Raw genomic sequence first — 14,953 nt, 5'->3', positions numbered from 1 at the left:
CTTGCCGACCGAGGGCGAGCTCTCTCCATACACAGCGGGTAACGGCTGTATAATACAGCAAACACCCGCCTGTCACTGCTGCGGTCGGCGCCGCCCCCTGGAACGTCATCGGAGGGCGGCGATCGGTTGCTATGGCAGCCTGGAGTCTCATTGAGATTCGTAGGCTTGCCATGTGCAATGATTTATAATAGCCACCAGAGGGCAGGCTATTAAAAATCATTGTAAAATAGGTATATACTGCAATACAGTAGTATTGCAGTATATAGTATTAGCAATCCGACCCTGCAGGGTTAAATTACCCTGGAGGATCTAAAATAATGGTAAAAATTTTGTTTTTAAAAATTAAAAAAAAAAAATAGTAAAAAAGGTAAAAGTTTAAATCACCCCCCCCCTTTCCCTTGAACTGATATAAATATAAATAAACAGTAAAAATCATAAACACATTAGGTATCGCCACGTCCCAAAATGTCCGATCTATCAAAATATATTACCGATTTTTCCCAGCGTTTAACCCGAAAATGCCACTTTTTTGCTATTTTGAAAAATATAAAAAATTCTATAAAAAGTGATCAAAAGCCCATACAGTCCTAAAAATGAAAGCATTAAAAACGTTATCAAATGTCGCAAAAAATGACACCACCCACAGCTCCATAAACTGAAGTATGAAAAAGTTATTAGTGCCAGAACATGGCAAAATGAAGAATTTTTTTTTTGTACATAAGGTTTTAATTTTTTAAAATGTATTAAAACATTATAAAACCTGTACAAATTTGGTATCCTCGTGATCCTACCAAACCAAAGAATAAAACAGACATGTAAAATCCAAGCCCACAAGAAAACTGCTCAAATGCGGTTTTTCATCATTTTCACTGCATTCTGAATTTTTTTATTGCTTCCCAGTATATGGCATGGAATAATAAATACCATCACTATGAAGTTCAATTTGTTACACAGAAAACAAGCCCAAACAGAGCTCTTTACATGCAAAAATAAAAAAGTTACAGATTTTTGAAGGTGGGGAGTGAAAAATGAAAATGTAAAAACGAAAAAGGGCCACGTCCCTAAGGGGTTAAACTGTAGAAAGAGTTTACACAGTATATACTTTCTGACTAAAGATTAAATATATATTTCCTTATAAATTCATCCAATTCATTCTAAATGAAGAGAAGAGAGTATGGCAAGTTTTCCGGGAAGGTGCACATACACAGATGGCTGGCGAGTGCTACTGAAATTAGTGGGTGCAGCATTATGTGTTTGTAACACAATTCACAATAATAGTGTTAATGTTATTTTAAATATCCAAATGTACCTTATTGTGGTATTTCCATAGCATCCGATATCTCCAATGCCAAGATCATCAGCAAGCAGTAGCACAAAGTTGGGTTTAGTGTTTGATGCTGTTATAAGAATGCTACCGGATAAATACCAGACAACCTGAAAAATCCTAAAATAGGCAAATTTAAGATCACAAAACAGCAAGGTAGCATTTAGAAAAAGAAAAGGTTCTATATCTTTCTGTAGCCTGCTATTTCCCTCAGGCCACTAGTTCTATTAAAAAATTTAACAGAAATATCAAATTACCGTATATACTCGAGTATAAGTCGACCCGAGTATAAGCCGAGACCCCTAATTTTACCACCAAAAAACTGGGAAAACCTATTGACTCGAGTATAAGCCGAGGGCTCCTCTTCTTGCTTCCGCGCCGTCTTCTTTAACATCGCGTTGGGCGCCGCAACTGTTCTCTCCCGTGCGGTGCCTAGTATGACGCGCCGCTGCTGACGTCATATTAGGCGCCGCACGGGAGAAGAACAATGGCGGCGCCCAACGCGATGTTAAAGAAGACAGAAGATGGCGCGGAAGCAAGAAGAGGAGCCGGGAAGCCAAAAGAGGAGCCGCAATGACATCGGGGGAGCAGCGCTGCACATCGGGACCACTGGAGGGTGAGTAAATAGTTTATTTTTTTTTAGTCCATTTTTAATTATTTTTTTTTACACGTATTGACTCGTGTATAAGCCGAGGGGACGTTTTTCAGCACATTTTTTGTGCGGAAAAACTCGGCTTATACACGAGTATATACGGTAGCTTATTTATAGTATATGCTCGAGTATAAGCTGACCCGAGTGTAAGCCTATTGAATATACAGCCAGCCCCCAGTTTGCCCAGCACATTAAAAAAAAAAAAAATTACACTCACCTTTAGTTGGTCCCCGGTGCTTGGCATGGCTCCTTTTGTGTCTTCACTAGGCTGTAAAAGAGGCGTGGCCACGCACGCTCTCCCGGCCAACGTATACCATGATGTCATCAGGGGCGACACTGCTGTGTTTTTTTAGATGCAGTTTTCAAAGCCAAAAGCATGTGTAGATCATAATGGGTGAGAACACATCATTGAGAGGTGCTACTCTGCCTTTTTTTTACTCCAGTCCTGGTTTGAACATCAAAAACTGCATCTGAAAAACTGAACGTGTGAAAGCACCCTCAGTCTCCAATGACAGTGTCCTTGACCTTGCGCCCATACCCATGATAATAATTTTTAATAATTTTTATTTATATAGCACTGCAAAATTCTGTAGCTGGGGAACATATACAAATAAAATATGACATTACACAGTAAAAACAGTCATATGAAACAATAGGAGTGAAGGCCCTGCTCACAAGAACTCACAGTCCCCATGGTGCCCAAGGTGCACTGAAATACTACTTTTAGGGAATACTTTTATCAGGTTTTAAAAGTGAGTGGAACCAGTGATGTAAATAATAAAAGCAGATTGGAATTATTATTAAAAAGGCTATGGCTATGGTCATTAGGTGATCTTGATGACAAGTTTGCTTTAAACTAAAAGGTGATATATTTTGTGTGTATGTGATTCAGCTGCTAACAGCCTCCCCCTTAGGATACTTACAGATTTCTTCCTGTAAATCCCATTCTTCACTCTGAATTGAAAGAGGTTTTATCATGAATTTTGCCTCTTAGATGTTAGCGTAATAAGACTATTACAACAGCTGAGGTCAAATTCCACATTGCTGAATGGGAGGCGACTACGTGAAGATGTTGTTAAAATCAAATTAAAATACAAAACAGGAATTGGCTCAATGCAGTGTCAATGCACGTGATAGGGGACAGCTAGGAAGAAACTGAGAAAATGGGGGCATCAAATATCTATTGAAAAATGCATTAGATCATAGTGTAAAATAATAAAACAATAGATAATATAAGAGTATCTTCTGAGAAGCCATCTCACTAGTGGTATAATTAGAGGCAGGGCCAGCGCTATGGGTAAGTAAAAGGGGAGAATCTCTTCTTTCAAATGAATCTTGAATTCTGTTTCTACGTGCGCTGGATCCAGAGATATCCAGGTTTAAAGTGAGAATATCAGGTGCCATTTATATAAATATATATTATATATACCTCAATCTATACCCCAATATGTCTGATATGCTCACAAAGGTGCGCCGCATCTGTGCGCATTTCAGGAAGTCCAGCACAGATGCTGCCACTCTCAGGGCAGCGCAGCGCCGCCTCCAACTGCCCGCTCACCGACTGTTGTGCGACGTGCCCACGAGGTGGAATTCAACATTAACCATGTTATCCAAAGTTTACCAGCAGCGCAGAGCGATTGTAGACTGCCAGATGTCAACTTCCACCAGAACTGGTAGTCAGGTCAGTCAGCTTCCTCAAGTCTACAATGAGGAGTGGACGTGGATGTCTGATATCTGTCAGGTGCTGAGTAACTTTGAGGAGTCAACACAGATGGTCAGTGGCGATGCCGCCATCACCAGCCTCACCATCCCGCTGCTTGGCCTGTTGAAAAACTCTCTGGTCAGCATGAAGTCGGAAGCTTTGCGCTCGTCACAAGAGACGGGGGAAGAAGATTCCCTTGATTATAGTCAAAGCACCCTCAGGTCTGTTTCTCAGCACATATCGGAGGAGGTGGAGGAGGATTAGGAGGAAGAGGAGGAGAATGTCGGCGAGACAGAAGAGGGGAGCATTGCTCAGTCCTTCACTGTTCAGTATGGGCAGAAGAAGAGGAGTTGGAGGAGGAGGAAATGGACCTCATGACCCGTGACCCTCGCGTTCAAAGAATTTATTCCAGCACCGATTACTGGGTATTCACTCTCCTGGACCCACGGTACAAGCAAAATCTTTCCACTCTCATCCCTGGAGAGGAAAGGAGTGTGAGAATGCATGAATACCAGCAGGCCCTGGTGCACAAGCTGAAACAGTATTTCCCTTCTGACAGCACTAGCGGCAGAGGGCGTACTTCTGCGGGACAAGTAGCGAGGGAGAGTAGGCGAGCAGGCAGCTTGTCCAGCACTGGCAGGGGTACGCTTTACAAGGCCTTTGCCAGTTTTATGTCACCCCAGCAAGACACTGTCACCTGTCTCCAGTCTCGGCAGAGTAGGGCTGATCTTTACAGAAAGATGGTGAGGGAGTACGTAGCTGACCATACCATCGTCCTAAATGATCACACAACTACAACTGCTGGGTTTCAAAGCTGGACATGTGGCACGAACTGGCGCTGTACGCCTTGGAGGTTCTTGCCTGTTGTCTGAGCGGGTTTTCAGTGCAGCTGGTGGCTTCATCACCGATAAGCGTACACGCCTGTCGACTGACAGCGCTGACAGGCTGACGCTTATCAAGATGAATAAAGCCTGGATTTCTCATGATTTCCATTCTCCACCAGGTGAAAGAAGCTCAACCTGAATAATGTATGCACTCCTCCTCCTCATTTTCCTCCTCCTCCTCTTTGTACACTAAAGCAGAGGAAACTGGCTATTGTTTGCCAGGGCCAACTGGCTCTAGCAATAGTACTCTATGTATTTAATTTTTCTGGAGGGCCACCTACCCGGTCCTCTGTTTTAAACAATTTTTGGGAGTGCCACATACAGGCACTTAATCTATTTAATTTTTCTGGAGGACCACCTACCTGCTCCTCTGGTTTGAAAACTTTTTTGGAATGCCACATACAGGCACTATCCAAATTTAATTGTCTCCATAGCAGCCTCCACACGTCGTCTTTATAGCTGCCTCCACACGTTGTCTCCATTGCTACCTCCACACATCATCTCCAAGGCTGCCTCCCAAAGTTGTCCATATAGCTGCCTCCATACATCGTCCCCTTAGCAAACGAGCTAAGTCAGGCAGAATTTTGGGTTGTTTTCATGACTTCCACATCAAACTTGCTAACTTTGTCGCCACCCTGCTGTGTTATCCACAAAATATACTGGCAAACTTTTATCATTTACCGATATTATTTCAGCGCTTCTTGCGCATCTGTTTACATTCCCCTCACCCGCCATAACCAAAACTTATAAGAACAGTACTACACTTGATCTTATACAAAAGGTTCTTAGAAGTGCTGTTTGTAGCCCCCGCCTGCTTTGAAAATTATACTTTTATCAAAGTAAACGCTTCTGGCCCCCAGGCCCATTTTGGGTGGGGAGGAGCCGAGTGACAGGGGCTTGGACAGGCGAAAGCTCGTCTGGCAGCGGACCGCCAGCTCCATCCCAAGATTAGGCAGCCTCAGGGGCATCCATGCATACTGCCCCTGCTGTTTCCTGTCCATCTCGCCTCCACAATCCTTTACAGCATCCACCAATGTCTCCATGCACAACTTTCAACTCTCTATACCCCAGACACTGGAACGCAAGAGGATATACAGCACATCATCCCCTTATCGAACGAGCTGTGTCAGGCAGAATTTTCAGGTGTTTCACCAGATACATAATGGAACTCGGCGCATCTGTCGCCGCCATGCTGGAGACCTGAAGTTTCAATCATAGCAGCGCAATATGGATGCCACATACTGTTGCTCTTAATCATGGAAGTCGTCTCCATGGCTGCCTCCACATGTTGTCCCCTTATCAAACGAGCTGTGTCAGGCTCATTTTTCAGGTGTTTCACCAGATAAGTTATGGAACTTGGTCACTATGTCGCCACCATGCTGTGTTATCGACTAAATATACCGTCAACCTTTTGTTCACATAGGAAATCATTTCAGCGCTTCTTGCTCACCTCCTTTGGTTCCTCTCTGTCACCCATTGGTTTGAAGCCTGAGTCCATTTAGGGTATGTTGCCATGCCACTCTCTAGCCTGCCGCTGCCTCTGCATGCCATCTTCTATAGTGTCAGGGTCAATTATTGGATGTTTTAGATGCTATCTAGCCTCATTCGGTCACTCTGTCATCGCCATGCTGTTGCCCATAATTTTGGCATAATGGTGCAATTAAGCAGCCTCAGAGGCATCCATGCATGCTGCCCCTGCTGTTTCCTGTCCATTTCCGTGGTGTTTCCATCATTTTCTGAGGTTTCAAGGTGTTTGTCCAAGCTTCCCTGTGAGGTGAGCACTCAAGCATCGGGCATCTCGAGTAACGAGCACCCGAGCATTTTAGTGCTCGCTCATATCTATTAAATACCTATATGGAGGACAAAAGATTAAAATGAGTGAGTGTACAAGGAACAGGGTGGGCAAGCACTGTGCATATTGGGAATGACTGTGTCTCACCAAGGGGACGGAGCGCAAATAGAAAAATCATAGCTAAAACAGAATATTAATACACAGCAGTATTTCATCAATGAATATAAAGACATGATCACATAGGGATTATTTTTAAAAAGAGAATCCATCAACCTATTATTGTTGGACAAGAGCAGAACAAAATGGGCACAAGTGAGCTACTAGATTGGCGACTGCCAGAAAAAAATAAAAAAGAGAACCTTAGGAAATGATAAGCAAACAAAGTCCATATCAGTGGAATGGAAAATAAGCAAGGAAAGCCAAGAGATGGAGATCTGGTTGACGTCGGATGATGTCGGTGTTATTGATGTAGAAGAATCCAAGGGATTGGTGTCGGGATGATACGATAAAGACAGAATGGTCCAATTCCAGGAAATTCCCAACCCATGATGTTCCAAAGGGTCCTCCCACTATCCCGGTCATGGTAATATCTAAGACTTAATGAACAACAGTTATTGTGTGCCAAAGAGGAGAACAAACAATATGATTAAACTTGTTAGGGGACCCAAAGCACAACATCCCTGTAAGGGGTCCAAAGTGGGGGAAAAAAAAAAACACAAGGGAAATATAAAAGGGAGGATACCAAGAGTGCATGTTTGACAATTTTGCAAAGCTTATGCCGGAGTGATAGGGTGTGCACAGTGGATGGAACGAGACAAGAAAAGAAGAAGCAATAACGTTACAAACAATAGGCCATATAACATTTGTGGTGAAAGAACAATAGAGTGGTAGTAAATAAAGTTTGCAGACATAAAAATATACGAAATGTCTTTTCTTTCTATTTCTTATTTTTTATAGTGACCCGTGAACAAAAGTTCTTCATTAAGTCCCCCCGGGGCAATGGTATCCAATCTGAAGATCCAACTGGATTCTTTACGAAGTAATCGGGGGACTATGTAGTCACCCCGGATGTTCTGTGGCACCTTCTCCAACCCAACCACCCGGAGGTCCCTTGTGCGGCCCCCATGCTATTGTAAGAAATGTAGTGCAACTGATGTTAGCGTCTTACCTTTCTGTAGGTCTGTTGCAGCCGTATGGATGGCAGAAAGATGTTGTTGGCAACTTTTCCGTAGCTCCTGAGTTGTTTGTCCGACGTACAATTTTGGACAAGGGCAAATGAGCACGTAAACAATGCCCTTGGTTTTACAGTTGATGTAATCCCTGATTTTGAATTTATTGTGATGGATCGGATCCTGGAACATTGTGGTCCGTATAACATGTGGACAGACGGGGTAATCCCTGCAAGGAAAGGTGCCTTGTAACCGGAGTCCACGACCCAAGGTGGTGGTGGGTCCGTTGAAAGTGACTGTTGGTAAGTATGTCCTTCAGGTTTTTAGACCGCCTGGCCGTGATTTGAGGCTTCTGTGTGAGGAAAGGTGTGAGCCTGGTATCGCTCTTAAGAACAAACCAATTTTTCTCCAAGATTTTGTATATATCAGACCATTGGTTGTTGAAGGTGGTAATTAGCCTTGGGTCAGCGGGACGGAATTTGTAGTGTAGTAAACTATGACGTTCACTCATGTTGGCACAGGTGTAAGCCCTAGAGATCAGTCAGTTAGTTCACGTGCATGTTGTTTAAAGTCGGCCTCGTTGCTACAGTTCCGTTTGACACGTAGAAATTGTCCTATCGGTATTTCATTTCTGAGATGGGGGGGTGGAAACTGGAAAAGTGCAAAAGGTTGTTGGTAGCTGTAGCTTTGCGAAATAGTGAAGTGGTGAGTGTGGGGGATACATACTTGATGTTGATGTCCAAAATATCCACCGCAACATCCAAAAAATGTGAAGTCAGCCTCATATGCCAAGGGCTGTTGTTCAGGAATCCGATAAAATTTTGACAATCAGCAACAGTACCTGTCCAGAGGAGGAGAATGTTGTCAATATAACAAAACCATCCTATTGCCCAATTCTTAAAGGCCTCTGCTTGGTAAACCACCCACTTTCTCCTCCCACCACCCTAGGAATAAATTTGCATATGAGGGTGCACACTTTGCCCCCATAGCTGTACCGGAGACCTGCTTGTAAAAGACTCTGTCGAAAAGAAAATAGTTTTGGTGTAGTACCAGGTACAATAAATCCAGAAGCAAGGAATCATGTCTCCTGTCCATAGACCATTCCTTATCAAGGAAGTAGGCGACGGCTTCCATACCTACCTGATGCGCTATGATGGTATATAAGGATTTGACATCCAGGGTCACCAGTAGAATAGGAGTGGAGGACTTAAAGTCTTCAATCCTCTGGATTAGGTGTGTGGTATCTTGGACATAAGAATCCAATCTAAGAACCATAGGTTGCAGAAAAAAGTCGAGGTATGTGCAAAGCTTTTCGTTTAGGCTTTCAATCCCTGAGACAATGGACCTTCCAGGGGGTTTCTCCAGGGATTTATGTATACATAATTTGGACTATTAGTGTCGCAATACCTCTCTAACATGCGCCTAACACAAGTTTCCTAGGTTATCTGGATTTTGACCGATCAGTGCACATCCCCATCTTGGCACCACTCACTTCCCACGGACCATACGCGGGTGTCTTTTCTAGACACACTGACTCACGTCCTCGGACCGGAAGTAGTTTAACGCTGTGCATTGGGCTGCTGTGTCTCATCAGGGAGGCCTGAGTATATAAGGGCTACTCCTGTATTACATTTGATGTCCCTTGACGAAGCCCGCTCTGATGGGCGATACGCATGGGGCACTCGCTCTCCCGTGCCAGGAACAACCTTTTGGTAATGTAATCTCGCTGAACTCTTATTGTTGGCATTGACTGACTGGGTTATAGTGTATCTCTTATTCATATACATCTCTGTGTTTATTGTACACCACTTCATTGCTTCTTTACTTTGTTGTTACCCCAGTCTATATCCACTACATTTTTTTAATTGATTTTAACTCTTTGCCATTATATTTAATACATATTAGTTTTTGTTCCTTACACATCTGCTTCCTGTCTCTTTCATATGTATATACAGTAATGTAATTTACTCTGTAAATGGATTTAATTAGTGTATCATATAAATGATTCAAGGGGCACAGTTCCTTTTTTTTTGGTATATCCAGGAGCACAGTATGGTTAGTTGTGTTCGAGGGGTATGTGATATTTAGGAGCACAGTGTGGGGCATAGTTGTTATCCAGGAGACACTATATTAGTATTTTCAAGGGCACACTGTGGAGATACATGAGAGCTAGAGAGAGAGAGGGGTCATCTTGGTCCAGGTGCGAGATTCTAAATGCTGCTTGTGTGAGATCTGTACTGGAGTCTGACAACTCTCAGCCTATGAAGTATAATGCTGCTCATCATAAATTAAAGGGGTATTACCATATGAGCATTCATTTTTCAGTAAATTCATTTGCCATATGTAAACATTTCTTCAATTGGATGTTATTTAAAAAAATGTTCCTGTGTGAAGATAATTTCTCATAAATGTAGTCATGTTAAACCTTAGAAACGATATTTCTTCCTCGGATACGATCACCTCACATTTTGGCAGCGGTGGCCAGACATGCAGTATTGAGTCCTGCCTGACCACATGGATACAGTCTTCATTACCACAGAATGGCTGTTGGACATGCAGTAACTCCTAGGACATTTAATATTCTGACAATTTTTGTTTCCTAGTGCAATCACTCCAGCAGAGGTGGCCATATCCAAGGACACAGTCTTGTTTGTAAGGGACCATATCACTACATTTATGAGAAATAATTTTCACACAGGAACATTTTTTTAAATAATATCTAATTGAAGAAATGTTTAAGTATGGCAGATAAATTAAAATGTATGTGAATGCCCAAACGATAATACCCCTTTAATTACATCCTCTGTAGAGGCAACAGGATTTCAAAATCAGTATGAAAAATCCTGATCTTAATAAATATCCCCCACTGAATGTAGGGGATTGCGAGTTAAATATTTGGATATTTGATGCCTCACTTAATATTTTGCTCATTGCCGCACTCAGAGTAAGATAATAGCTAAATGATAAATATGTCACATGATGTTGATTTCTTAATATGTCATTGTACATAGTTCTTCAAGTTAATTTATAACAAATGGAAAATGAAGTATGGGAGATTTGGCACAGTAGAGACAGAGGTAGTGGTGATTTGTAATGCAGTTCAAGACAGTGACACCAAGGTACAGTCCAAAAAAGGTCTCGACTGTGTTCCAGCAGCAGGAACAAAATAAAACAACCTTCACATACAGGCATAAAACAAACAAAATCCTACCCGTCTGGGTGCTAACTAAACAGAGTTCCTCTAACTCACCACTAAAACATAAAGGACGTTGCTGCTCCAGGTATAGAAGTCAGGGCTGTGTGTGCTCTCCAGCCTTTCAGAGCCAACACTCAGCTCTGCTCTGCAGTTTTATGCAGCCTGATTAGCCTTCTCCGACCACCTGTGTCCAAGGTGCTGGACAACACAACCTCCCCATTAACCCCTTCCCGCTCTGCATCAGCTGTATCAGATGCTGGCGCGTGGCGACTTAGCGCGCCCAGCATCTTGACTTAGTGAAATCAGTATTGCAGAGTATTATCATGAACAAGCAATCAATGATTATTCAATAAAGGTTATTCAATAAAAAATAAAGTAAGAAATCAATAAAAATGCCCATAAGCCCCAGAACGTATAAAAGAGACATATAACACAAACAAAAGTCTAAATCATAACACAAACCCCACATATAATCAACACATGCGTAACAACCCGTAGAAGAACAGTAACTAATTATTGAACCCGCACAATGAACGCCGATAAAGAAAACTCTTATAAACCTCCAAAAATTATGATTTTTACCTATTCAATCCCACAAAAAAAATGCTAAAAAAAAGTGATAAAAAACAGATGTACTCCAGAATGATACTGGTGCAAAGTACAATATGTTCCGCAAAAAATAAGCCATCAACCAGCTTCGTAGCCAAAAGTAACAATGTTATGCCATTAGGGTTTTATTTGACAAATTTAGTAAAACGTAGTAAAAAATATTCATGTCTGGAATCCCCATAATCGTATTGACCCATAGAATAAAGATAATATGAATATTAGGCTATACGGTGAACAACAAAAAAAAAGTTAAAATCCAGTTGAGAATTTATGCTTTTCTACTCTTGCCTTAAAAAAAAAATACCTTAATTTTAAACAATAGGGGATACCAACCCCAAAATGGTAACACTGGAAAAAGCATCTCATCCCGCAAAAGAATGCCATCACATGGCCCCAATAACGAAAAATGAGGAAAAATGAGGACACTAAAATCCTGGCAGCTGCAGGACGCTCCTTCCCTGCGCCCTGCTGTGCACCCATAAAACAAGTAACGTCCATATGTGGGGGGTCTCTGTACTTGGGAGAAATTGCAGAACAAATTGTATGGTGGGTTTTCTCTTTTTATATTTTAGAAATGTGTAAATTGTAGGGCTAAATGAAAGTATAACCGTTAAAATTTGACCATTCTAAATTCTACCTCCATTTTGATTAAATTACTATGAAGATCTCAATGGGTTAACAATCTTCCTAAAAGCTGTTTCTGATAGTTTGAGGGGTGCAGATTTGAAAATGGGTTGATTATATATATAGTTTGGTGCTAAATATGTAAAATTTCATTCAAAACTGTATTTATCCCCAAAATAGTCAATTCTGAAAATCCGGAAAAGCGATATTCAATTTGTAAGCCGTGTGACATCAAAATAAATTATCCAGACATTTAAAAAATTATGAAAATGTAAAGTAGACATATGGGAAATGCTATTCAGCAATTTATTTAGGTGGTAAATCTATCTGCCTGAAAACACAATGGGGGTCAATTACTAAGGGCCTGATTCACGTTTTCCCGACGTGTTACCCGAATATTTCCGATTTGCGATGATTTTACCTGTATTGCCCCGGGATTTGGGCGCACACGATCGGATTGTGGCGCATCGGCGCAGGCATGCACGCGACGGAAATCGGGGGGGCGTGGCCGAGCGAAAAAACCCGACGGATTCAGAAAAACCGCCGCATTTAAAACAAAAAAAAGTGTCGCTTGGGACGCGCTTACCTTCACTTGGTCCGGCTTGGTGAATTCCAGCGCGTTCAGATGCTTTTCAGCGCAGCAGCGCCACCTGGTGGACGTCGGAGGAACTACCTTAGTGAATCCCGGCCGGACCCGAATCCACCGCAGAAAACGCGCCGCTGGATCGCGGGGTAAGTAAATGTGCCCCAATGATTTCTAATTTTGAAAATGTCACATTTTTCAGAAGATTCATCATTTTTTCTTTTTTTTGCAAATAAATGCAAAACTTATCAGCCGAAATTTACCACTTAAATGAAGTACAACATGTTGGGAAAAAACAATCTCAGAATCACTTTGATAAGTGACAGTGTTCAAAAGTTATAACCATATAAAGTGAAGCAAGTCAGAATCCAAAAAATGGGACTGAGCCTTAAACTACAAAATGGCTATGCAAGGTGATAGGGATTTTTATGCAGGGCCCCAACAGCCCTCTTGACTTTTGTAAGGGGAGTCCTAATTAACCCTTTGAGGGAGGATGAGATAGCTGCCGGCAGTGAGCTGACAGAGTAAAAGAAAGACACAGTCCGGTCTTCCGATGCACTCAAATCCCACTGTTTATTTAAAAAAAAAACACCTGTATTTTAATACAGAGAAATCAGCATTTTGGGTGTTGTATGAAAGGAGATAAGGCACTTCGATTCCATTGGACATCAGCACATTCTAGGAAAAAAGTTAATTAATTGTGCTCAGTTCTCACAGACCTTGTACACAGATATTGTTTATACTAATTTGCTGAGAAGATGATAAGTGGATTCCAGAACATTAATATAATCAAGGAAAGACTGGCTTCTCATTAAATGTCAAAGGGTATTAGCTGACCGGCGAGGTTACATAAAATGAAGTTTGAATCATGACATTAACTTGACAATGGTCAGGAAACATGGCCGCTGTATCTAAGATGGCGGACAGTAGTCAAGATGGCGTCCGAAACCAGTGCGATCTCCTTAACACAAGGGGTTAAGGCCTTGCATAGTAGGAAAACCCAGGGGAAACATATCTCCCATCCACCGTTAACCCCTTCAGTGTCTCATAGAAGATACATCATATCTGACTTCTCGTGAGTCGTGACTCATTGGGGGTGATTTGTCTTTAGTCAGGACATTTGTCTGTGTTCCATTTTGTTTATTCCGGGTTTTGGACTTCGATTTATCTCAGAGGTTGATATATCAGGCAGAGTCACTAACTCTTCTAAAGTTTCTCACGTCTGGTTGCGACTGGAGTTTATTTGCGACTTTTTAACCCAGGTTGGCGGCAAAAATTGCAACTTTTAATACATCTGCATCTGGATTTTAAAGATATATCAGGCACAACACAAACATTTTTGGGCAGCTAAATTTGCTTTGCAAGTAAAAATGTTGCAAATTTAAGAGCAAATATACAAATGTGCCTAAAAAGTTGCAAACATAAGAGAAAAAAATATAAATCTTAAGATAGATGACATTCATTGATATGAGCTTTCTGTTCCCAGGATTCAGCGAAACCAAACTGAGGCCCCATTCACACCGGCATTACAGATCTCGTTTATAGGATGAAACACAAGAAAAACTGACATTATTGCCTGATGTCATCCATTTTTGATCTTATTCATTAACATTTTGCATTTTTCAAATGTGGACAAGGTGCATAAAATGCATGTAAAAAAAACCTCATTAAAAGCAATTGATCAGTGAATAAGCATTGCACCGTCTGCGGGGCTACAGCTACACAACCTTATCTCCAAACCCTAAGCTACTGTGCATGCACAGAACTCCTGCTTTGGAGACCTTGAACTGCGCCCTGAAGATAAGCCATAGGAAGGATCAAAAAAGGCTACTGGGGAGTGGAGTAGCCACAGTTCTCGCTCCATGGCGCAGCTACGCCCCAGTAGCCTCCAAAGAAAATATGCATATTTATAAAATAACCTTTATATATATATATATATATATCTTACCCACTAAAAGTTTTAATTAAAAAAAACATCAGGCTGCAAAAAAATACAGGAACCTACCACCTACCTTATTACGTAGGTTTCCCTTAATGTCTACATTGCATGTTCATGCTATAAGATTCTCTTTACCATATGGACAAGAGTGTCATGGTTTCAAGTAGCATCTATAAGGTCATTTATGGAGCATCTAACACTGTTACCATTGTTGCTACGTCAATACTTTTTCTCAAGTGTTACAAAGGGATACAAGATAGTATATAACATGTAAAGGACATTTACCAGCATCTTCTAATAAATCCAACACCAACAAAACAAAGAGCTATAATAAAAATAATTGTACTTTATTAACATACCAAAATAATACACAAAAGCGACTTCCAGTGTAGGTTCCTAGAATTTTAAACATAAGGGGAACCAAGGTGTCCCAGGTGGAAAGTGGGACTGACACAGAGTACTTATGACCCCCCCTCCTC

At 41.5% G+C, this 14,953-nt stretch overlaps 1 protein-coding gene and 1 long non-coding RNA gene across 2 annotated transcripts in view; both read right to left on the bottom strand.

Moving 5' to 3' along the window:
• LOC140117087 (arylsulfatase D-like) overlaps positions 1-3,012 on the bottom strand; it is a 51,919-nt gene extending 48,907 nt beyond the window's left edge. The window contains exons 1-2 of the mRNA XM_072133520.1: positions 2,900-3,012; positions 1,310-1,444 (exon numbers count right to left, since the gene is read on the bottom strand). Coding sequence (XP_071989621.1) covers positions 1,310-1,444; positions 2,900-2,922 — 158 coding nt within the window. The 5' untranslated portion in view covers positions 2,923-3,012. The remainder of the gene's footprint in view (positions 1-1,309; positions 1,445-2,899) is intronic.
• Positions 3,013-6,484: 3,472 nt separating this feature from the next.
• Positions 6,485-8,354, bottom strand: LOC140116716 (uncharacterized). Its single transcript, XR_011852933.1, has 3 exons — positions 8,250-8,354; positions 7,523-8,174; positions 6,485-6,950 (listed from the first exon to the last, which is right to left on the bottom strand). It is a non-coding gene; the product is annotated as an uncharacterized lncRNA (long non-coding RNA).
• Positions 8,355-14,953: the final 6,599 nt, after the last annotated feature.

The sequence above is a fragment of the Engystomops pustulosus genome, chromosome 2 (genome assembly GCF_040894005.1).
Source record: "Engystomops pustulosus chromosome 2, aEngPut4.maternal, whole genome shotgun sequence".
Lineage (NCBI taxonomy): Eukaryota > Metazoa > Chordata > Amphibia > Anura > Leptodactylidae > Engystomops > Engystomops pustulosus.
The sequence above is the reverse complement of the archived record's forward strand: the minus strand, read 5'-3'. Positions and strand labels throughout refer to the sequence as shown.